Raw genomic sequence first — 26,182 nt, 5'->3', positions numbered from 1 at the left:
GGTAGGGAAAAACCACCGCTGAAAATTTTTTCTGATAGTCTCGCCAGAATTCGAACCCAGGCGTTCAGCGTCATCGTCGGACTTGCTATCCTCTGCGCTTAGGTGGCCTCCACCATACGTCGTAGTGGCGCTTATTATCTGCCTGTAGAAAGCCATCCTCACACTTTTGTCCAGAACTCCTCTCTTCATCATTAGACCCCTGAGGTGGTCAAAGCAGCCCTGCCCTTCTTAAGTACCTGGTTGACATGTTTAATGAAGGACAAGGCGTCATGTCGCAGCAATTGCGTAAGCTAATAAACTTTATACATGGGTTGCAAGTCTTGGAAACTTAGTGAAAACTTATCTTGTTCAAACATATCGCTCCCGTTTGCCATGAGATCGATTTTTAGCTCTATAGCCATAGAAAAAAGTAACAAAATATTTGCTTGCAAGTCATGAGCTTTCGGGCTGACTATGAATCCTTGTTGACTTACCCCACGATGTAAAATCTTCGCACGCCTTTGTTTGTAAGCCTTCCGCATACCATCCATACACCCAAAAGTCAGGCCTTTAATGGAAGTCATATTTCCAATGAAATATTGCTCTCATCACTTTTAAGAGACAACAAACTGCTCTAGAAAATTAATTCATTATTAATTAAATGTCATTGGCCATTAAAAGGAGAGTTTCCTTCCTCTTCGCTATAAAAAAAAGATGAAAAAAAAATCAATTTCCATTTATTTTCTTTTTCACTTCCTTAGAAATAAGAGCCATGAAACTTTATCCTTGATAATGTATAAAATCCAAGAAAGCAAGGTAAAGTGGAAAATTGGTGGACAAACTTTTCACCTTGCCCATAACAGGGGTGCTAGCTGGCTAGCTAGCCTTTTGGCCAGCCATAAGAAAACAACGACTTCATTAGTTTAACCATCAGGTGACTTTATTAAAGGCTTTTTATTTTATGGCAACAACTGAAAAAACAAAACTCTTCAAACAAAGGCTTCGCTTCTGTTGTTTGCCAAGCAAAGTTTCCATTTTGCCTTTATGCAACTTGGCAAGTTGATAATTGTGGATCATTTGTTAGAGATGAATTACTTTTTAACTATTTTTTTGTTTTTGCTGTAATAGTTTCATAATGAAGCTTTAATTAATTTTAACTTTCCTCTTACGTTTACCTCGTTTTAGGTTCACCGGAAATGGCCTTCATTCATGCCTTGGCTGCTGCAACTGTCACCAGTTTCATAGCTCGAGCCTGCCGCGATGGCCAATTGGCTTCCTGTGGCTGTTCGAGCGGTTCGCGGCCCAAACAACTGAATGACGATTGGACCTGGGGTGGTTGCGGTGATAATCTTGAATATGCCTACAAGTAAGTAGAACAATGATATTTTATTTTATAAAAAATTTACATTTTTATGCGTCAATTGTGGTGGCGGAATCACATACATTTGCATATGAGGCTTTGTTTTTGTTTGTATAAAATTGAAACCAACTTTGATTGATTTCTTCATTCAATTATTTTAATTGGAAAAACGTAAAAGGGCATATTTGAGTCATTCCACATAACAAGATTTTGAAACTAAAAATAATGTCCTTGAGAAAAATGCATTCTACATGTAGACAGGATAACCGTGATTTTCTTACAACCCGAATCTTGGGAATCCACCGCCATGAATTCTGCTAAAGTATGGGAGCTATATCTAGTTATAGACCAAATTGGACCGTACCTTGCGCAGTTGTTGAGAGTCATAGCAGAACACTAAATGTAAAATTTCAGCCAAATCGCGGCATGTAAGGCCTCAAGAAGTCAAATCGGGAGATCGGTTTATATGGGAGCTATATCATGCGCTTAACCGATTTGAACCGCACGTGACACTTTTGGTTGGGATTCACAACAGAACACCATGTACAAAATTTCAGTCAAACCGGATGAAAATTGCGGACTCCAGGGGCTCAGGAAGTCAAAACGGGAGATCGGTTTATATGGTAGCTATATCAGGTTATACACCGATTCGAACCGTACTACGCACAGTTGTTGGAAGTCATAACAGCACACTACGTGCAAAATTTCAGCCAAATAGGACAAAAATTGTGGCTTCATGGGCTTAAGATGTCAACTCCGGAGATCGGTTATATGGGAGCTATATCAGGGTCTTGACTGATTTGGACCGTACTTAGCACAATTGTTGGAAGTCATTACAGAATATTGTGTGCAAAATTTCAGCCAAATCGGATTAACATTGAGGCTACCAGGGACTTTAGAAGTCAAATCTGGAGATCGGTTATATGGGAGCTATATCAGGGTCTTGACTGATTTGGACCGTACTAAGCGCAATTGTTGGAAGTCACAACACAACACTACGTGCAAAATTTCAGCCAATTCAGATAGAAATTGCGGCTTCCAGGAGCTCAAGAAGTCAAATCGGCAGTTCGGTTTATATGGGAGCTATATCCAAATCTGAACCGATATGGCCTATTTGCAGTCTCCAACGACCTACATCAATGAAAAGTATCTGTGAAAAATTTCAAGCTGCTAGCTTTACGCGTTCGATCGCTATGTTGATTTCGACAAATGGAAGGACGGACATGGCTGTCAGTAAATAAGTCCTGTTTGGGGGTTGTTTTGGGGAAGGTGTGGACCCCCAGAAACATTGTCCCAAATTTGGATATCAGATTCGTATTTTATTCACAAATACCTTCCATTTGAGTCCCATATTGCCATGGTCGGTAAATATGTCCGATTTAGGAGTGTTATGGGGATTGGAGTGGTCCCCCAAACACTTGGTCCGACAATTAGATGTCAGATACGCTTTCTAATCTTAAATACCTTTCATTTGAGTCCCATATTGCCATGGTCGGTAAATATGTCCAATTTAGGGGTGTTATGGGGGTTGGGGTGGTCCCCCAAACACTTAGTCGGACAATTGGAGAGCAGATACGTTTTCTACTCTTAAATACTTTTCATTTGAGTCCCATATTGTCGTGATTGGTGTATATATATATTTGGTAAGTTTTGGGGTGGGGCGTCCACCCTAGGTACCCCATCCGAAATTTGGATACCAAATTTTTGTTTGTAGGTTACTATAAGAGAGCACACAATTTCGCTTAAGTCGCACCACCCATCTCTAAGATCTGGCATTTCTGAAAATTAGGGTAAGGGGGAGGGTCCGTATCCCCTTCAGATATCATTATGCATGAAAATTTCGAGAAAATCGGTTCAGCCGTTTCTGAGTCTATAAGGAACACACAAACATGCAAGCAAACAATCAAACAAACAAACAAACTGACAAACAAATACAAATTGATTTTTATATATAAGATTTCAAACGGCGAGCCGCAGTGCGGCACCCCTTTAGGGAGAGTTTTGTACATAACTATGCATGGCATGGTACCTCGCAAATGCCGTCAACAGTAAAAGGGGATAACCAAACCTTAAAATTTTTCCCATGTTCTCGCCAGGATTCAAACGCAAGTGTTTAGCGTCATAGGCGGACAATGGCTACAGTGGCACGAATTCGATATCCACATTGAGGGATATCCACGAATTCGATATCCACATTTAGAGGTTATAGGAGAAATCATTAGGAGAAATATTTCAACCAAATTGGCTTAGGAAGGCTTAGGATAGTAAAGTCGGTAGATCGGATTATATGGGATTTTTATCAGGTTATACGCCGGCTTAGACCATACTTGATCTATAGGAACTCAAGAGTTTAAAGAGTATAATCGGGAGATCGACTTGTATGATTATTTGGTCTAATTGAGACTATAATTGACTTGAATGTTGGAGGTTATATAAGAATCCGGCTTGCGAAATTTCAGCCAGATCGGACGACAATTGCGCTCTCCAGATGCTCAAGAAATCAATGCGGTAGATCGACTTATATGGACGTTTTACAAAGATATAGTCCGATATAGACGGCGATCAAGAATATCAGAGTTGAAAATTGCATGATGTTGTAAATGTAATGACAAAATTAGTTTATGATTTGCTCTATGATGATATGTACAGGGTGATTTTTTTGAGGTTAGGATTTTCATGCATTAGTATTTGACAGATCACGTGGGATTTCAGACATGGTGTCAAAGAGAAAGATGCTCAGTATGCTTTGACATTTCATCATGAATAGACTTACTAACGAGCAACGCTTGCAAATCATTGAATTTTATTACCAAAATCAGTGTTCGGTTCGAAATGTGTTCATTCACCGTAACGTTGCGTCCAACAGCATCTTTGAAAAAATACGGTCCAATGATTCCACCAGCGTACAAACCACACCAAACAGTGCATTTTTCGGGATGCATGGGCAGTTCTTGAACGGCTTCTGGTTGCTCTTCACTCCAAATGCGGCAATTTTGCTTATTTACGTAGCCATTCAACCAGAAATGAGCCTCATCGCTGAACGGTGAATGAACACATTTCGAACCGAACACTGATTTTGGTAATAAAATTCAATGATTTGCAAGCGTTGCTCGTTAGTAAGTCTATTCATGATGAAATGTCAAAGCATACTGAGCATCTTTCTCTTTGACACCATGTCTGAAATCCCACGTGATCTGTCAAATACTAATGCATGAAAATCCTAACCTCAAAAAAATCACCCTTTATATGAAAATTTTTGAAAAAATGGTCAATTTAAATGTAAAGAAGTGGGAGTGGAAAAAATTTTGCCGGAGCGGAGCGGAAAAAATGTACCTACCCCCAATCCCTGGTCCAACAACGACCATAAAAGGCGCATATATTCTTCGATTTTTCTGAAATGTGAAACAGTGATTTGCACTAAGGGCCTCGACATCCGACCCGAATATGGTGTATATCGGCCCGTATTTACATATAGCTGCCATATAGACCGTTAGGCCGATTTAAGATTTTAAGCCTGTAACAGGCGCATTTATTATCCGATTTTGATGAAACTCAGAACAATGAGTTTTATTAGGCTCTTCGATATTCGGACCAAAAATGGTCCAGATTGGAACATATTTGAATATAGCTGCCATATAGACCGATCTGCCGATTTTGGGTCTTAGGCCTATAACAGGTGCATTTATTATCCGACTTCGCTGAAATTTGGAGCAGTGAGTTTAATTAAGACTCCCAACATCTGTCCCGAAAATGATCCAGACCGGGCTATAATTAGATACAGCTGCCATAGGGGCTTATCTTCAGTTTTAGGGCCTAATGACCATAAAAGACGCATCTATTCTCCGTTTGTGTTGAAATTTGAAACAGTGAGTTGCAAGACGCATTTATTCTCCGATTTTGCAGAAATTTTTAACATTGAGTTGCACATCGATACAAATCGATCATGCGAATTAGGGCTTAATCACAAGATTACTTGTATATGTATGTCCATGGTGGATAATAAATATATCCAAATTTCAGCCGATCTAGCAAGTTTTTACTTGTTTTATTTTTTGTTATTTTTATTATGTTTTGTTTTATATTAACTTGTTTTTATTTTATTATTATTTTTATTATTTTATTTTATTTTATTTTATTTTTTACTTATTTTATTTTTTCTTTATTTTATTTTATTATATTTTTTTATTTTATTACTTTACTTTATATTATATTATTTTATTTTATTTTAATTTATTTTATTTTATTTCATTTTATATTATTTTATTTTATTTTTATTATTTTATTTTATTTATTTTATTTTATTTTATTTTATTTTATTTTATTTTATTTTATTTTATTTTATTTTATTTTATTTTATTTTATTTTATTTTATTTTATTTTATTTTAATTTATTTATTTTAATTTATTTTATTTTATTTTATTTTATTTTATTTTATTTTATTTTATTTTATTTTATTTTATTTTATTTTATTTTATTTTATTTTATTTTATTTTATTTTATTTTATTTTATTTTATTTTATTTTATTTTATTTTATTTTATTTTATTTTATTTTATTTTATTTTATTTTATTTTATTTTATTTTATTTTATTTTATTTTATTTTATTTTATTTTATTTTATTTTATTTTATTTTAATTTAATTTATTTTATTTTATTTTATTTTATTTTATTTTATTTTATTTTATTTTATTTTATTTTATTTTATTTTATTTTATTTTATTTTATTTTATTTTATTTTATTTTATTTTATTTTATTTTATTTTATTTTATTTTATTTTATTTTATTTTATTTTATTTTATTTTATTTTATTTTATTTTATTTTATTTTATTTTATTTTATTTTATTTTATTTTATTTTATTTTATTTTATTTTATTTTATTTTATTGTATTTCATTTAATTTTATTTCAATGGCTTACTTGTGTTTTGAAATACCTCATAGGTGCGTTGTGATTATTCAATGAAAATACAAGCAATTACATTACCACATTACCGCTTCGCCACATTCTACAGAAAGTAATTTATATAATTGCGTTAAAATGTGATAACCAGTCTATGAGTATGTACCACATGTTGCATCAATGAAATATTTTTTAAAAAGCCAAAGAAGGGGTATATTTTTGTAACTGAATTTTAGAAAATCAGTTTCAGAAGTTCTTAATAAAAATTAGTGCTGTCCGTTTCAATTTTAAGCTCAAAGATAAGGGACTTCCTTTTTAAAGCCGAGTCCGAACGGCATGCCGCAGAGCGACATTTCTTTAGGGAGAAATTTTTACATGGCAAAGTACCTCACAAATGTCGCCAGCATTAGGAGGGGATATCCACCGCTTAAAATTTTTCTAATGTTTCCGGCAGGATTTGAACCCAGGCGTTCAGCGTCATAATGTCTGTGCTACGGTGGCCTCCTTTTTATCTATGAATCTCTACTAAAAATGTCTACTCCTTTAAATTGTTTGCCATTTAAGTACCCTTTCATTCCTCCATTTCCAGCAGAATGAAAAATGTTGCGCTTTTCCAGCAAATTCGTCATTTTTACTTTGTTACTGGCACTGCTGGTTCCCCATACCCATTTACATATGTTTTTATAGGAATATATGTTCCAATGTTATTTTTATGGAATTTTTCTCCATTCCGGTGTAACATAATAAAAATATGCATTTATTTATTTATAATTTTTTTACGTGTGTGGGAGTGAGTTTTTTTTGCATACATTACGTTGATGCAAATTCAAAGGGAAATCTGAAATAATATCAATTCCTCACAATGAATGATCTTTTTTCCGGAAAATATCATATAAGGGGAAAAGTGAGTTAAGTTAGGCCAGTTGGTAATACGAGGGAGCTTTAATTTTTGGACATAAAATCCATGAATTAAATAATGAATTAGGTAGATTAATTTTAACGCTATCAAGGAATGATTCGAAAGCGACATCTGTTAGGAGGAATCTAAAATGAATATCTCAAAATGCTCTGCAGAGGTCCTATTCCGGTCCAGTATCCTCATAGAAAAAGTCGGCTGATAATGGCAAGCCTGTCTGTTATTACTGTCGGGAGGCCACCGTAGCATGTCCGCCTGTGACGCTGAACGCCTGGGTTCGAATCCTGGCGAGACCATCAGAAAATATTTTCAGCGGTGGCTTTCCCCTCCTAATGCTGGCAACATTTGTGAGGTACTATGTCATGGAAAACTTTTGTTCAAAGAGGTGTCGCACTGCGGCACGCTGTTCGGACTTGGCTATAAAAAGGAGGCTCCTTATCATTGAGCTTAAACTTGAATCGGACTGCCCTCATTGATATGTGAGAAATTTGCCCCTAAACCTTAGTGGAATGTTCTTAGGCGAAACTTGCAATTTTTGTCCGTTAACAGCTCGTAGTTGATTTCTCTGCCATAACAGCAGTAATTCTGTCAGTCTCAAGTCAAAATGCAAAATACAAAATACAAATACAAATCCGATAAAACGCCGTTTACACTGCTCTTTAATTCCGGATTTAATGGCTCGATCACCTGTTTTTCCTTTATAAAATCAGCTGACTACATCCTTAAATCCAGATTTAATGAGCAGTGTAAACGGAGTTTAAGAGGCACTAGTAGTAAAATCGGAAGAACAGTTTGTATTTGGGCTATATCAGGTTATAAATCAATCCGATTTCATTGGGGAAGTCATTATACAAATTTTTAGCTACCTCGGACAAGAATTACGGCCTGTAGGGCCCAAGAAAATATCATATAAGTAGTAAAATAGGAAGAAAGGTTTGTATAGGAGTTATATCAGGTTATAAACCGATCCGATTTCATTGTGGAAGTCATTATACAAATTTTCATCTACTTCGTATAAAAATTACGCCCTATGGAGGCCAAGAAGTATAAGCGGGAGATCTGTTTATAAAGGAGTTAACATTGACCGAGGTTGTCTATTTGTAATCCCCAGCGAACTACATCGATAAAGAGTTTTTATACCCTCGACCATAAGATGGGAGTATACTAATTTCGTCATTCGTCTGAGACCCCACAAAGAATATATATTCTTGATGGTCATGTCATTTTAAGTCGATCTAGCCATGTCCGTCCGTCTGTCTGTCTGTCGAAAGCACGCTAACTTTCGAAGGAGTAAAGCTAGCCGTTTGAAATTTTGCACAAATAATTTTTATTAGTGTAAGTCGGTTGGGACTATAAATGGGCCAAATCGGTCCATGTTTTGATATAGCTGCCATACAATTCTTAACCGATTTGACTGAAATTTTGCACGTGGTGTTTTTGTATCACTTCCAACAACTGCGCCATGTATGGCTCAAATCGCTCCATGTTTTGATATAGCTGCCCTATAAACCGATCTTGGGTCTTGACTTCTTCACCCTCTAGAGGGCGCAATTCTCGTCCGATTTGACTGGAATTTTGCAAGTGGTGTTTTGGTATCACTTCCAACAACTGTTAAGTATGAATCAAAATGGTTCATATTCCGGTATAGCTGTCATATGAACCGATCTTGGATCTTGACTTCTTGAGCCTATAGAGCTCGAAACTCTCATCCGATTTGGCTGAAATTTTGCATGAGGTGTTTTGTTATGACTTCTAATAACTGTGCTAAGTATGGCGTAAATCGGTACATAACCTTATATAGCTGCCATATAAATCGATCTGGGATCTTCACTTCTTGAGCCTCTAGAGGGCGTAATTCTCATCGGATTTCGCAGAAATTTTGTACAACGGCTTCTTTCATGTCTTTCAATATACGTGTCTTATATGGTCTGAATCGATCAATAGGTTGATACAGCTCCCATATAAACCTATTGCTTGATTTTGCTTCTTGAGCCCCTGCAAGGCGCTATTCTTATCCGAATGAACTGAAATATTACACAATGACTTCTACAATGTTCAGCATTCATTTATGGTCCGAATCGGACTATAACTGGAATAGCTGCAATAGCATAACAGTTCTCATTCAATATTCTTTGTTTGCCTAAAAACAGATGCCGAACATAGAACTCGACAAATGCGATCCATGGCAGAGGGTATATAAGATTCGGCCTGGACGAACTTAGCACTGTGTATACACCATAGACATGCACCAAGACATGGCGTCTTACATTTCCCATGGGCTCCCCAATCTTCTTATATATAAAAATCAATTTGTGTTTGTTTGTGTGTTCCTTATAGACTCAGAACCGGCTGAAACGATTTTCTTGAATTTTTCACAGATCCCGTTTTGAAAATAGGGTACTACATTTTTTATTATCTGAAGGGGGGGCGGACCCTCCCCCTAACCCTAATTTTCAGAAACGCCAGATCTCGGAGATGGGTGGTGCGATTTAAGCGAAATTTTGTGTGCTCTCTTAAATTTACCTAAAAATTAAAATTTGGTAACCCAGTTTCGGATGGGGTACCTAGGGGGCCTGCCCCACCCCCAAAACCTACCAAATATATATATAGACCATTCAAGACAATATGGGGCTTAAATGAAAGGTAGTTAAGAGTAGAAAACTCATCCGCTATCCAATTGTCGGAGCAAGTGTTTAGGGGACCTTCCCAACTCTGCAATAGGGGACTCAAATGAGAGGTATTTGCGAGTAGAATACGAATTTGGTATCCAAATGTGGGACTAAGTTTCTGGGGGTGCACCCCTTCCGCTAAACACCCCCCAAACAGGATTTATTTTCTGATCAAGGCAATATGGGTCCCAAATAAAAGGTATTTTAGTGTAGAATACGAATCTGATATCCAAATGTGGGACCAAGCCCCTTCCAGAAAACAACCTGCAGAGAGGACAAATTTACTACAATAGCAATATAGGGCTCAAATGAAAGGTCTTTGGGAGTAAAGCATGAATCTGATATCAATGTTCGGGAAAAGTGTGTATGGGGCCACCCCAACCCCATAACACCACCCATATATGACGTATCTGCTTACCATTCCAATATGGGGCTGTAATAAGAAGTATTTTAGAGTAGAAAACGAATCGGATTTATATTGTCAGGGTCAAGTCACTGAACGGCCGCCCCATCATCCAAAACACCCCCCCCCCCCCCCACGAAACCGGTCATGTTTGCCGACTTTGGAAATGTGGGGCTTAAATGAAAGGTATTTGGGAGAAGCCAACGAATCTGATATCAACATTCGGGACCAACTACCTAGGGGACGTCCCACACCCATAAACAACGCCCAAATAGGCGTTGTCATGCTCACCATGGCAATTTTGGGTCTTAAAGGCAGTGGATCTCGATGTTGATAGTTTTTAGGGCCCATACCTGACTTTTGCAATAAGAGGTTTAAATGAAAGGTATTTGGGATTAGAAAACGAATTTGATATCCAAATTCGAAGCCAATGGCAATATGGGGTTCAAATAAATGATATTTGAAAGTAGAGCACGATGCTGATATATTTTTAGGGCCAAGTGTTTGGGAGACCACCCCACTTCCCAAAACACCCCTAAATCGGGCATATTTACCAACCACATCAATGTGGGGCTCGAATAAAAGTTATTGGGGGTCTACCCCTTCCCTTCGCAGCGGAGCGGGCCCGTTTTATTTTGTTGCTGTCTATTACAAACCTTATGACATATTTAACAGACCACCTTCCTACCTTTAGGCAAGTGCATGGAAATTTAAAATCAAAATCAGTAATCCAAACACAAATGCACATGGATGTGAATGTGTGTGTGTGTGTGTGTGTGGTTGTATAAATATTTATATATTTTCATGGTAACAACTCACCAGGGCAACACACTGTCAAACGAACATCGGCTTTAGTGAAATGGCTTGTTTTCACTGATGTCTGTTTGGGTGTATGATGATTTTCGGTTCGATGGTTGGCGCTGAGTTTTGGATTAAAACCAAAAAATGGCACACAAAATCTACAATCATAACCATTGAGTGTAAACTTTTCTACCTTTGTATCCTGTCACACACAGACACATATGCATGTATGTTACGTGGAAAAAAAATGTTACTATTTTTATAAAACAAATGTTATAAATTAAATTCAATTTAATTTAATTTTTTGCCATTTGGTTATTTTTTAAGTTTTCTTTCACTGATGCATAGTGAATAACACCATCGTTTTTTTGCGCTTTCAGTTTCGTATTGCTGCGGTCGAGCATATTAACCATGAAATTGAGGGTTTTACGTTTTGCTTTGAACATTTTTTCCTTGTGGCTGCATACCGTTTATGGCGGCAGTGGAAGATGTAAAATAGTGGGTTTTAAATTTAAATGGAAAACAAATGAATGAAATTTGGGGGGGAAAAAGTACTACGATATATTTTATATTAAAATTTAACATATTTGTATATAACCTGTGTTTATTGTTTATCAACTTTTTGCTTAAAATAATTCATTAAACAAACTTGAATGAGTCTTTTGTTAAGTTTACTATCAAAGCGGAAAAATAGTGTAAATACAATGTAAAATTAATAAAATGTACAATTCGTATATCGTGGCTTTGTCAGGAGAAGGGGCATACATAGATATTTCATACCATATTTCAAAAGAAGCGGGAAACAAATGAGTTTTTTAGGGACTCTGGAACCATACTTGTTATACCCACCACTTAGGATAGGCTGTAAACTAATTTCGTCATTCCGTTTGTAACACATCGAAATACTAGTCTAAGAACTCATCGCTAATGTAAATTTGCCCATCAACATTCCATTTTCACAGATTGTGTAGGTTGGTGTGGAAGGAAACGTAGGTTATATAATTTTTTGATATCGAGAGGGGGGGCGGACCCTCCCCCTTACCCCAAAAGTACTACCCAAAAATAAAAGTGGACCGATCGGGACAATATTGGATTCAAATGAAAGGTATTCAAAGATGAATACGAATTACGTAATAAAAGTTAGGTCCAAGTACATGGGGGGCCGCCCCAGCCCCAAAACCCCCCTAAAATAGGTTTAGTTGACTATCATGACAATATGGGACTCAAATGAAAGGTATTCGGGAGTACATGACGAATATGGTCAATAATAAGCTTTATAAATTGTTGATAACGGAGGGGGGCGGACCCTCCATTGTTACCCCAAAAACACCGTCCAAAATCAAAAGTGGACCGATAAAGAAAATATGGGTATCAAATGAAAAGTACGTGGGAGTAGATAACGAATAAGGCATACAAATTCATGTAGAAGTATAGAGGGTCACTTCACCCCCTCAAACACGCCCATAATGGGCACATTAGTCAATTACGGATATGTGGGACTCGGTTTGTTTGTTCCGAATAGACTTTAGAAACGGCAGAACCGATTTTCTCGAAATTTTCGCATGTTGTGTAGGTTGGTCTGGAAGGAAACATAGGTTATATAATTTTTCGATATGGGAAGAGGGACGGGCCCTCCCCCTTATGCCCAAAACACAACCCAAAATCAAAAATGGACCGATCGAGACAATGTAGGTATCAAATGAAAGATATTGGAGAGTAGAATACGAATATGGTATTAAAATTTGAGTCTAAGTATCCATCGGGTCGCCCCAAACATTCATTTCAATATGGGGCTCAAATGAAAGGTATGCGGGAGTAGACTTCGAAGCTGGCATACGAAATCAGATCGAAGTATAGGGGTCACGGCACCCCTCAAAAACCCCATTAGACCCATTATGATTATATGATATTTACTTGGCTGAAACGATTTTCTTACAATTTTCATAGATTGTGTACATTTGTGTGAGAGGAAACATAGGCTATATAATTTTTGGATATCGTGTGCAGGCCGACCCTCCCCCTTTCCCCAAAAACGCCACCAATATCCGAAAGTGGTCCGATGGGAACAACAAGGGTATCAAATGAAGGGTATTGGAGATCATAACACGAATATGGTATTAAAATTTGGGTCCAAGTACCCAGTGGGCCCCCCAAAACTCCTCTAAACAGATATATTCGAAGTTCGTTTCAATATGGCACTCAATATGGCTTAAAACATTAGGCTCAAGTAATGGGAGGTCGCCCACCCCCAAATACCCGAAATGAGCATATCAGCCGACCATGGCTATATCGGACTCAAATGAAAGGTATTTGGAAGTAGATTACGAATATGACATTAAAATTTGCGTTCAAGTCCAGGTGGCGCTTTTCCTCCTAGAAATACATAAAATGTATTATTTGACCCTTTATAACAATATGGGACTCAAATGAAAGGTATTTAAGAGTAGAAAATGAATTTGATATCCAATTTGGGGTCAAGTGTTTTGGGTGTACGCCCTAAAGGACCCCCTAAACTCAAATTAATTTCCGTTGGGAATAAAGAACGAATTTGATATCTATTTTCAGTGAAAATTTTAGGTTTGCGCCCCAGCCCCAAAACACCCTCCAAACGGTTCATATTTACCGGTCATGGTAAATATGGTCAAACTAAAGGGATTTTGTAGTGCAGCAAGAATTTGATATCCATATTTGAGTCGAAATGTCTGAGGTGCCATCCCTCCCCTGAAGAGAACAATACCCCAAGGAAGAACATTACCACCTGGAACCGAGAAGGGGCAAATTCTCACACCTCAATGAGTGCTTTCCGATTCAAGTTTCTACTCAATGATATAGCCGAGTTCAAACGGCGTCCCTCAGACATCTCTTTGCGGAAAATTTTGTAAATGACCATGCATGGCATTGTACCTTGCAAATGTCGCCAACCACAGTTTTGTCCGATGTTCTCGCCAGGATTCGAACGCGTTCAGCGTCATGTCTACAATGGCACGAATTCAATATCCGCATTCAGGGCGGAGTGTCCCCACCCTAAACATATATTAGGGAGTTAAAGAAGGCACTGCGAAACAGACCCGGCTAGTTTAGCATATTTATTTATTCTTGATCCCCATGACATTTCAATTCGATCTAGCCATTACCGTCCTCTGTTCTTCTGTCTGTCGAAAGCATGCTCAGTTTTGAAGAAGTAGAGCTAGGCGCTTGAAATTTTGCACAAATAATTCCTATTAGTGTAGGTCAGTTGGGATTTGGAAATAGGCCATATGGATCAATTTTTTGATATAGCTCTCATATAAACCTATCCCCCGATTTGACTTCTTGAGTCCTTACAAGCCGCAGTTTTCGTCTGATTTAGCTGCAATTTTGCAGTTCGTGATCTGTTATGACTTCCAATAACTGTGCCAAATACGGTCCAAGTCGGTCTATAGCTTGATATAGCTCCCATATAAACCGGTCTCTCTTGATTATCCATTTTGGGTTCCTAGAAGCTTTAATTTTTGCTGGATTGACAGAAATTTGGTATGTAGAATAAAACTATGCCCTTCAATTAAATTTAATTTTTATCAGAATCCATGGCTGTGGGTTCCCAAGAATCGGCCCGGGGGAACTTGGCAAGCATTTTCTTTTTATACCCTGCACCACCACTGTGGTACAGGGTATTATAGATTTGTGCATTTGTTTGCAACGCTAAGAAGGAGAAGAGCTAGACCCATTGATAGGTATACCGATCGACTCAGAATCACTTTCTGATTCGATTTAGCCATGCCCGTCTGTCTGTCCGTCCGTCTGTGAGTCCATGTATTCTTGTAATCAATGTGCAGGTCGTATTTGTTGACCGATTGTCACGAAATTTTGCACACGTCACTTTTTTGACCTAAGGACAAGCGCTATTGCTATTTGAAAAAAATCGGTTCAGATTTAGATATAGCTCCCATATATATCTTTTATCCGATATGGCTTTTTAAGGCTGTAGAAGCCACAATTTTCGTCCGATCTTCACAAAATTTGTCATTGTGTATTTTATTTAAGGTCTACATATGTGTGCAAAATTTCATAAAAATTTCATATCTGATATGGCTTTTTAAGGCTGTAGAAGCCACAATTTTCGTCCGATCTTCACAAAATTTGGCACTGTGTATTTTATTTAAGGTCTACATATGTGTGCAAAATTTCATAAAAATCGCTTCAGATTTAGATATAGCTCCCATATATATCTTTCATCCGATATCGCTTTTTAAGGCTGTAGATGCCACAGTTTTAGTCCGATCTCTACAAAATTTGGCATGGGTGTTTTATTTGACGTCTCCATATGTGTGCAAAATTTCATAAAAATCGCTTCAGATTTAGATATAGCTCCCATATATATCTTTCATCCGACATAGACTTTTATGGCTGTTGAAGCCACAGTTTTAGTCCGATCCTTACAAAATTCGGCATGAGGTGTTTTATTTGACGTCTCCATATGTGTGCAAAATTTCATAAAAATCGCTTCAGATTTAGATATAGCTCCCATATATATGTATCGCCCGATTTGCACTTAAATGGCCGTAGTAGCTACAATTTTCAACCGATCTGCACAAAATTTGGCACGGACTGTTTTGGTACTGTTCTTAATATATCTGGAAAATTTCATAAAAATCGCTCTTTACCAAATTTGGTGTGATGTCATTTTTGTTAAGTCTCAATGTATGTGCAAAATTTCATAAAAATTGGTTCAGATTTAGATATAGCTCCCATTTATATCTTTCATCCAATTTGTCTTCTTAAGGTTGTAGAAGCCACAATTTTGGTCCGATCTTTACAATTTTTTATTTTATTTTGTTTTATTTTATTTTATTTTATTTTATTTTATTTTTTTTTTTTTTTTTTGTTATATTATTTTATTTTATTTTATTTTATTTTATTTTATTTTATTTTATTTTATTTTATTTTATTTTATTTTATTTTTATTTTTACTTTATTTTATTTTATTTTATTTTATTTTATTTTATTTTAATTTTATTTTATTTTATTTTATTTTATTTTATTTTATTTTATTTTTTTTTTATTTTATTTTATTTTATTTTATTTTATTTTATTTTATTTGATTTTATTTTATTTTATTTTATTTTAGTTTATTTTATTTTATTTTATTTTATTTTATTTTATTTTATTTTATTTTATTTTATTTTATTTTAGTTTATTTTATTTTAGTTTATTTTATTTTCTTTTATTTTATTTTCATTTATTTTATTTTATTTTATTTTATTTTATTTTATTTTATTTTATTTTATTTTATTTTATTTTATTTTATTTTATTTTATTTTGTTTTATTTTATTTTATTTTATTTTATTTTATTTTATTATACTTCCTTAACATTTCAATTCTCTCCTTTCGTCTCGAAATACATCTTCAGTAAGTTTTTCTAATACATCATGAGTTAATTTTGTCATCCAATCTGTTACTTTACTGGTGCCTTTGAAATTGTGTATCTTTTTTATGTCTATTGTTATCACCAGCACACGTTTCTCTCCAAGGACAATATCAGCTTAACAACTTTAGTCTCCAGCTACAACACTTCAAAAGGGACAGTTTAAAATTTCACTTTAGCTTGCCAGCTTTTTAAAATGTTCAAACTTAAAGTTACACAAATATCTTACAGAACAGGTTGTCAGCATCACCGAGAACGTCGCCGGAATGGCATAAACATTTTCATCTCTATTCCCTTCACATGTTACATAAAAATAAATACATAACACAAATTGAATGGAAAAACTCTGGTAAACTCTGGAAAATTCCCCCAGCTTCACAAAAGAAAAGAAGAAAATTTTAAACATTTTGTTTCCTTTTGCTTTACCATGATTTTCTATTGCCTGGCACTTCTGTCGATATCTGCTGTTTGGCTTCTTCCATCTAGTCCTGTGGTCTAAGACACAATCGTGTCACGTTTGCTCCAACATTAAATGTATCTTCGGGCTTGTTTGCCAACATTCTTGCTCCACACCAGCATTCTGCACACAATGTTGTCCAACAAGCAGAAGACCGCAGAATTTTCTATATATACATTGCACAATGGGCTGATTCTTGTGGAATTCGTAAAATAAGAGGCTAGAACAAATGAAAACAACATAAGGCATGTCTCATATGTGACAGATAGATATCCAAATGCATTCAAATTTCCAATTCAAATCTAAATCTTTGGAAAGATGAAAATATCTGACTCAATATTTTTAAGAGTTTAGGGCGATTTTTTTTTTAGCTTCTAGTAAGGGAGGTTTATACCTAGACTCAGACCGTGCGGTTCAAGGACTTAAGTCAAATAGTGGAAAAAATTACTGCTAATTCAACACTTAAAACTTATATCAGTTCCGATTGCCAACTGACCCAATGTGCATCGTACAACGGCCTGGCAGGAAGAAACATCAGCAATAGTGGTAAGGATGTTGACAACAACTTTGAGGACAAGGACAACAACATTTACGCTGGGCAGAGCAAAGAAAAGTTTCACGTTTCACTGTGGAAAAGGATATTTTTAAAAAGCCACTGGGGAGTACAACAGTTGGTTAACGAGAGATAGATGGGTGGTTGCTGGGTCCGTGGGTTTGTCGGTTTTATTTGGTTAGGTTGAATGGTTCGATGCTTTCGGTTGGGTTTTGACTAAGAGTGGAGTTCTGTTTAACTTTCTATGCCACGGCGATGTTGCTCACAATGAAATTGGTTAGGGTTTCATAATTTTTTTCTTGTTTTGATACTTTGGTCACTGTTGCAGGGAAAACTTACTCGAGAGTGTTAAAAAAGCATGAAATTGTATTACAATATTTGCAAACTATTTAAAGGTCAGCTAATGTACTTTATGGCAAAATCATAGAGACAGAATGAAAAGGACAGTGCAGTGCAGGGTGAATTACAAATAAAATGTTTTCCATGTAAACTCATTAAAATGTTCAAAACGGGGGAATTACATGTGGCATGGTGGCGTAAAGTTGTTGCAGTCTGGTTGTAAGAGGGAAGTAGAAAAATGTTCATTTGCCATAAAATACTTTGAAAGGAGTGTGGGGGGTTTTTCTTTTCAAATTCCTTCCAATTATTTTCGTATTAGTGTGTTGCAACGAGAAATTGCAATAGTTACCAGAAATCATTAGGGAATAAATGTCTGGAAAACAGGAAACCTTTTGTGCTGGCATTTTTAATACTTCCATAACAGCGTTTAGTGTGCAATAACATTTATTTCTGCAATGCGATATGACAACTGTTTCCAATCATTGGGTAATTTGATTTTGGGGGTATTATTGTAGCAAATGTAATACCATGACGAAAAGCCAGAGGGAAGAAGAGTATAACTTACGGTATAAAAGTCTTCAAAATATTAAATTGCTATCAGCGAGGCTACGAAAAATAAAAGAAATTTTTGATAAGTGGTAACTTCTTATGTTCGTCCGGCCCGTATAATGGGATTTATAAGAAACTAGCTGACCCGGGCCCGGGTCATTTTCATTTGAATATTTATTTTCGACAATTAAAGAGCTTTTAGTGAAAAACCATGCTACGAAAATATTGGGTTGCCCAAAAAGTAATTGCGGATTTTTCATATAGTCGGCGTTGACAAATTTTTTCGCAGCTTGTGACTCTGTAATTGCATTCTTTCTTCTGTCAGTTATCAGCTGTTACTTTTAGCTTGCTTTAGAAAAAAAGTGTAAAAAAAGTATATTGGATTAATGTTCATTCTAAGTTTTATTAAAAATGCATTTACTTTCTTTTAAAAAATCCGCAATTACTTTTTGGTCAACCCAATAGTATATCGCTCGACTAAAAGTTTAACAATATAAGAGCCTTTATCGGAATCCTATATGATCTTTATTGGTCTGCGAGTTTCAGTTTGGATGTAAGGTGTACTCCATTCTTTTCGGGGTGGAGGTGGTCCCCCAAACACTTAGCCCTGAAAAAATATTAGCATGGTGCTCTTCTCTTAAATACCATTTTTTTTAAACCCCATATTGTCATTGGTTTAAGGGGAGTTTACGCGATGAGGCGTCCCCCAAACACATGGTCCCAAAATTGGTTATCAAATACGTTTTCTAATCACTCAAATACCTTTCATTTGAGCCACATATTGCCATGGTTGAAAAAATTTTTCCCTTTGGGGGTGTTTTGGGAAAGGGGTGATGCGCTAAAAACATGGTCCTACATTTGGATATCAAATTCGTATTCTACTCCCAAATACCTTTATTTGAGCCCCATATTGAGATGGTAAGTAAAAAATTGCTGTTTGTGGGGTATTTTGGGAAAGGGGTAGATCCCCAGAAAATTGGTCCCGAAAATGGGTATCAATTCTTGCTCTACCCCCCAATACCTTTCATTTAAGCCCCACATTGACATGGTCGGTAAATATGCCCGATTTAGGGGTGTTTAGGGGAGTGGGGTGGTCCCCCAAATTCAAAGCCCTGAAAATATATCAGCAACATGCTCTATTCTCATATATCTATATATTAGTTATTTGAACCTCGTTTTCTAATCTCATTTAAACTCCTTATTGCAAAACTCAGCAAATATGTCCGGTTTGGGGTATTGGCCCAAAAAACTATGAATATTTAGTTCCCCTCTCTTTAAGACCCAAATTATCTTGGTGAGCAAATACGTCCTATTTGGGGGTTGTTATGGTGGTGGGACGTCCCCTAGACAGTTGGTCCCGAATTTTGATATCAGATACGTGCTCTACTCCCAAATACCTTTAATTGGAGTCCCATAGTTCCATAGTCGGCAAACATGACCGACTTGGGTGGTGTTTTGGGGGATGGGGGGCCACGCAGTGAGTTGGCCTTGAAAATATATATCGGATTCGTCTTCCACTTTAAAAACCCTCTTATTTCAGCCTCCTATTGCAATAGTCAGAAAATACTTACTATTTGGGTGGTGTTGTGGCGGTGGGGTGGCCCCATAGATACTTTTCCCGAATATTAATATCAGATTCGTGCTTTACTCCCAAAGATATTTCATTTGAGCCCCATATTGCTTTGGTCGTAAATTTGTCCCCTTTGGGGGATGTTTTTGGGGAGAGGCGGCCCTCCAAACACTTGGTTCCATATTTGGATATCAGATTCGAATTCTACACTAAAATACCTTTTATTTAAGCCCCATATTCCCATGGTCAGTAAATAAGTCCTGTTTGCGGGGTATTTTGGGAAAGGGGTGGTCCGCCAGTAACGTGGTCCCACATTTGGTTATCAGATTCGTATTCTACACGCAAATACCTTTCATTTGAGTCCCATATTGCCATGGTCGGAAATATGCCCGGTTTAGGATTGTTTTGGGGGTTGGGGTGGTCCCCCCAACACTTGGTCCGATAATTGGATATCAGATACGTTTTCCTATCCTAAATACCTTTCATTTGAGTCCCATATTGTCGTGATTGGTCTAAATATATGTTTGGTAGGTTTAAGGGTGGGGCGGCCCCCCCTAGGTACACCATCCGAAATTTAGATAGCAAATTTTTGTTTGAGCACACAAAATTTCGCTTAAATCGCACCAGCCATCTCCGAGATCTGACGTTTCTGAAAATTAGGGTAAGGGGAAGGGTCCGCCACTCCTTCAGATATCAAAAAATTTAGTCCCCTATTTTCACCAGGGGATCATTATACACCATCTGTGAAAATTTCAAGAAAATCGGTTCAGCCGTTTCTGAGTCCATAAGGAGCACACAAACAAACAAACAAACCTACAAACATAAGTTGATTTTTATACCCTCCACCATAGGATAGGGGGTACACTAATTTCGTCATTCTGTTTGTAACTACTGGAAATATTCGTCTGAGACCCCATAAAGTATATATATTCTTGATCGTCGCTACATTTTATGTCGATCTAGCCATGTCCGTCCGTACGTCCGTCAGTCTGTCGAAAGCACGCTAACTTCCGAAGGAGTAAAGCTAGCCGCTTGAAATTTTGCACAAATACTTCTTATTGGTGTAGGTCAGTCGGTATTGTAAATGGGCCATATCGGTCCATGTTTTGATATAGCTGCCATATAAACCGATTTTGGGTCTTGACTTCTTGAGCCTCTAGAGTGCGCAATTCTTATATGATTGGAATGAAATTTTGCACGACGTGGTTTGTTATGATATCCAACAACTGTGTCAAGTATGGTTCAAATCGGTCCATGTTTTAATATAGCTGCCATTCAAACCGATCGTGGGTTTTGACTTCTTGAGCCTATAGAGTGCGCAATTCTTATCCGATTGGAATGAAATTTTGCACGACTTGTTTTGTTATGATATCCAACAACTGCGCCTGGTATGGTTCAAATTAGTCCATAACCTGATATAGCTGTCATATAAACCGATATTGGGTCTTGACTTCTTGAGCCTCTAGAGTGTGCAATTCTTATCCGATTGAAATGAAATTTTGCACGACGTGTTTTGTTATGATATCCAACAACTGTGCCTAGTATGGTTCAAATCGGTCCATAACCTGATATAGCTGTCATATAAACCGATCGTGGGTCTTGACTTCTTGAGCCTCTAGAGGGCGCAATTCTTATACGATTTGGCTGAAATTTTTCATGAAGTATTTTATTCTTACTTTCAACAACTGTGTCAAATAACGTTCAAATTGGTTCATAACTTGATATAGCTGCCATATAAACCGATCTGAGATCTTGACTTCTTGAGCCTCTAGAGGTCAGAATTATTAACCGATTTGACTGAAATTTTGTACGACAGATCTTTTCAAGACCATCAACATATGTGTTATTCAGCTCCCATCGATCTCTCGATCTCTCCATTTTACTTCTTGAGCCTCTAGAGGGCGCAATTCTTATTCGAATTGGCTGACATTTGACACAGGTCTCCAACATATAATTTAATTGTGATCTAAACCGGACGGACAGATACTCGGACATCGTTACATAATCTTAGAATTTTACGACGATCCGAAATATATATATTGGGTTGCCCAAAAAGTAATTGCGGATTTTTTAAAAGAAAGTAAATGCATTTTTAATAAAACTTAGAATGAACTTTAATCAAATATACTTTTTTACACTTTTTTTCTAAAGCAAACTAAAAGTAACAGCTGATAACTGACAGATGAAAGAATGCAATTACAGAGTCACAAGCTGTGAAAAAATTTGTCAACGCCGGCTATATGAAAAGTCCGCAATTACTTTTTGGGCAACCCAATACTTTGTAGGGTCGGAAATTGATATTTCCATATGTTGCAAACGGAATGACTCAATGAATATATCCCCTATCTTATATTGGTGGGTATAAAATGCATGGGATTTATTGCTTGACCTCCCATTACTCTTTCGTAGTTTCTGCTTATAAAGGGAAACAGAAGTAAATAACTTGACAAATGCGATATTTGATGGAGGGTCATAAGATTCGGCCCGGCCTAACTAAGCATGTTTTTACTTGCTATCCGATTTCCACTAGATTTTATTTTAGCCTTTAAAAGTACTATTCAAACGAAATTAAACAAGTCTTATTCTAGAACAACATTCTATATAGCGATGAAAGTAAGTTTAAGAATTTAGCCTGAAAAAACTCTAAAAGTATTGGTTTTGTGCACTTTATTTTGACGCTCGCTGTTGATCCATTTAATTTTTTAATGTGAATAGCTTATTTGTTTAAAGTAACGACTGTGAAATTCTGCTGATTAAAATGTATTTTATTTTTTTTTTTTTTTTTTTTTTTTATTTATTAATTTTTCAAAAACGTTATAATACTATATATACAATATATTTTAAATGTAAGTATCAATATTTAAAATGTGTTTTGAAAATGTACGGCATGGTTTTTGTAAACCGTCTGCCGGAGAAGTGAGTTTTATTTTTTAGCTAGTAATTAAATTCATTTATAAGAGTTCTTCTATAATTCATTGCCTCTCGTAAGAAATTAAATAGTCTAATCCAACAATTATCTTCACCGCCGTTTAAAACAGATATAATTTCTGTGTCTGATAGAATGCTTTTTTTGAAATTCTTGCTTCTAATTCTACTAAATATTGGACATACCCCTATGAAATGTTGCGTGGTTTCTATTTCTCCTAGGTTACAGATGGAGCACATTCGAGCTTGTTCTTCTCTGTAACTAACACCATTTAGCCCCATCGCACCAGCTCTAGCTCTCATTATATAAGATATTTGTATTTGACTAAATTTGTCATTACAATAAGATGAACCTACTGTGGGGTCAAGTAATTTGTATATTCGGCTTTCACTTTCTTGTGATTTTTGGTTATGGTGGAGGTAGTTGCTGTTTTGAAGTTCGCATGTTAATAGTTGGCAGGCTTCGTACCAATAAATTTTATCTGTGTTGACATTTTGGTGTTCTATTCCGTAACATTGCAATCGGTCTTTAAAATCTTTATACCAGGAGGTATTGTTCTGCATTATTTTCACCGCAAGGATATGTGGAAGTCTATGATTTTCCAAATCGAACAGTACTTTTGCCAAATATTTAAGGTGCAAAGAGTATGTATATATATATCCTGGTTCATACCCAGTCTCCAGAGCGATGATATAGTTTGGGGTATTTTCCGGCAACTTAAGTATACGTTTGATGAAGAATCTATATAGCTTGTCAACTTCGTCAAAATATCCATTTCCCCAAATTTGTGCACCGTAGCTCTGGATAGATCGGCATACCGATAAAAACATTTTCCACTTGGCTTTGAGCGAAATTTTAGGTTTGCCTATAAAATTTGCCCATGTTGAATTTAGGCAAGACTTGGCGGCATCGTTTTTTTCCATTGCATGCTTATTAAATGACAGTTTTGGTGTAAGCGTGATCCCAAGATACTTGTACTCATTAGTAACTCTCAGATGTTCACCGTTAAATATCCATTTTTCATTTGCAGCTAATCTTCCGCTATTACGAAATATCATTATTTCAGATTTTGCCTGGTTGACCTCCATCCCCCATCTTTTGCAGTAAAATGATAGGTTATCTATCATTCGTTGCAATATCAGTGGATCATCGGCTAGGATCACGATGTCATCCGCATACATTAACAGGCGGATGTCAATTTCGTCTATGCTAAGTCCACCACCCAATGACTCATGGAGATCATTTAAATATATAGAAAATAGCAATGGCGATAGTAAGCAACCTTGTTTTACTCCCGTTTTAGTTATAAAATGATCAGATAACTCCTTGCCGTTCCATACTGCAGTTTTTGTATATGTGTATAGCTTTTCTATAAAATTCACTATTTTTGTCGAAAGGCCCATTTCATATAATTTATAAATTAATTGGTTTCTCGGAACTCTATCAAACGCGGCCTTGAAATCAACAAAAAAGGCGTAGACTTTTCTTGATTCCAATCTTTTTAGGTCTACTATTGATTTTAAATTAAACACATTATCAATCGTTGAATACCCTTTCCTGAAACCAGCCTGGAATTCATTTAGTATACAGTACTCGTTCGTCCATTCGGTTATTCTTGTATTAATCATGCCAATCATAAGCTTACCAATGCAATTCATGAATGTGATTCCTCTATAGTTACTTGGGATATTGGGATCACCTTTTTTGTGTATGGGAAAAATAATACTTGACTTAAAATTACTAAAGTCATCATATCCGTTGAAAATTCTTGTGAATGTTTTGCACAGTTCATTTAAGAATTCATCTGTTGCGTGTATGAAAAACTCATATGGTATCCTGTCATCACCTGGGGCTTTGTTCTCTTGCACCTTTTTCAGTTGGCACTGCAATTCTGGAAGAGTAAAGTCTCTATCCAACATCTCATTCAGGACTTGATTTGGGGCGTAAAGAATCTCTTGTGAATTGACCTTTGGGTTTAATAAAGTTTCAAAATATGTTTTCAGAGCGCCCGTTGCAATGGCGCAGCCTATACAATTCTCCTTCTGTCTTATTTCCTTTGCCAAAGACCACCATGATTTGCTATCAGATATGAAATCTAGTCTAATCTCTATGCTGCGATAATAATCCAATCGTTTTTTTTCACAAAGTTTCTGGTAGAGGTTTTTTTGTGACACGTAAGCTTCTCTATCTGAAGAGTTCTTCGAAGATCTGAATTTATTAAGAAGTTTCATGGTTTTATCTCTAGCTTTCATACATTCTTTATCAAACCATCGGTTATGGTATTCCGGCTTCCTTATGATTGAAGGGGCTGGGTACGCCCTCATGATAAGGCGTGTAAAGTCTGATAGGGAGGGGTTATTTTCTAAGCTTGATAGTTCATCATTTAATTGTTTTTGGTAATTTTCCTTGTTTTGTTGTTTCCACTTTAGCTTTGGCAGTAATTTTAACTTTTCAATTCCTGTTTCTAAATCACTGTTTACCCTAAGAGTTATTACAATCGGTAAATGATCTGACCATAATTGAGGTTTTACTTCAAAAGACTGCACATTATTTATTATGTCCAAGGATACAGCACATAAGTCTATCACCGAGCTTCCGTTTCCGTTGGTAAATGTGAAACATCCTTCCTCATCACCAAAAGTTCTTCCGTTTAGAATCACTAGGCCGTTGTTATTGCAGAATTCCTTATATTTTTTGCCGTGGGCGTTTAAAATTTTATCATTTGATTTTCTACCAGTATTTAGAACCTGGAATTCCTCCCCAATTTCTTCAGGCAGCAGCTGTTCCTCTCCAATACGAATGTTGTGATCACCAATAATAATTTTCTTAAAGTCATTGTCTTCTACAACTTTATTCATTTCATTGAAATCTTCCATCCATTTTACTCCTCTTAGATATATAGGGATTAATTCAAATTTGATTGTGTTTAGTTCACAGTAAATGATATCGTAACTTCTTCGATGTACTAATGTATGCTTGAAGCCTGCTTCCCGCAAATCCTTTTTCACCCCACATACTTGTCCTCCAATTCCTCTTCCTCTATTATTTGTTCTAGAAGCAGGTTTCCAGTAGGTATTAAAGTTTTTAAATTTATTCCCATAGTTTACTAGGTTTTTCTCTTCCACATGAGTTTCCAATAAAATAAATATATCAAACTGTTCTAAAAAATCATAAAATTCGGGGTGAAGATACTTGTTTCCTAGACCATGAACATTATATGCCACTATATTTATGACCGAATTGTATTTTTTGGTATTATTTTTTAAATTATATTTTTTATTTTCTATAGGTTTCTTTCTTTCGTTATCTTTTAGAAGTTTTTTGTCTTTAGGTTGTATAAAAGAGTATCATAAT

The 26,182-nt window shown here is 36.1% G+C and overlaps 1 protein-coding gene across 1 annotated transcript in view; it reads left to right on the top strand.

The window, feature by feature from the left end:
• Positions 1-26,182, top strand: part of LOC106091921 (protein Wnt-5) — a 515,558-nt gene that overhangs the window by 366,420 nt on the left and 122,956 nt on the right. Inside the window, exon 4 of the mRNA XM_059370462.1 lies at positions 1,165-1,345. Within this exon, the coding sequence (XP_059226445.1) occupies positions 1,165-1,345 (181 nt within the window). The remainder of the gene's footprint in view (positions 1-1,164; positions 1,346-26,182) is intronic.

This window comes from Stomoxys calcitrans, chromosome 5 (genome assembly GCF_963082655.1).
Source record: "Stomoxys calcitrans chromosome 5, idStoCalc2.1, whole genome shotgun sequence".
NCBI lineage: Eukaryota > Metazoa > Arthropoda > Insecta > Diptera > Muscidae > Stomoxys > Stomoxys calcitrans.
This window is presented reverse-complemented; position numbering and strand designations above follow the sequence as displayed.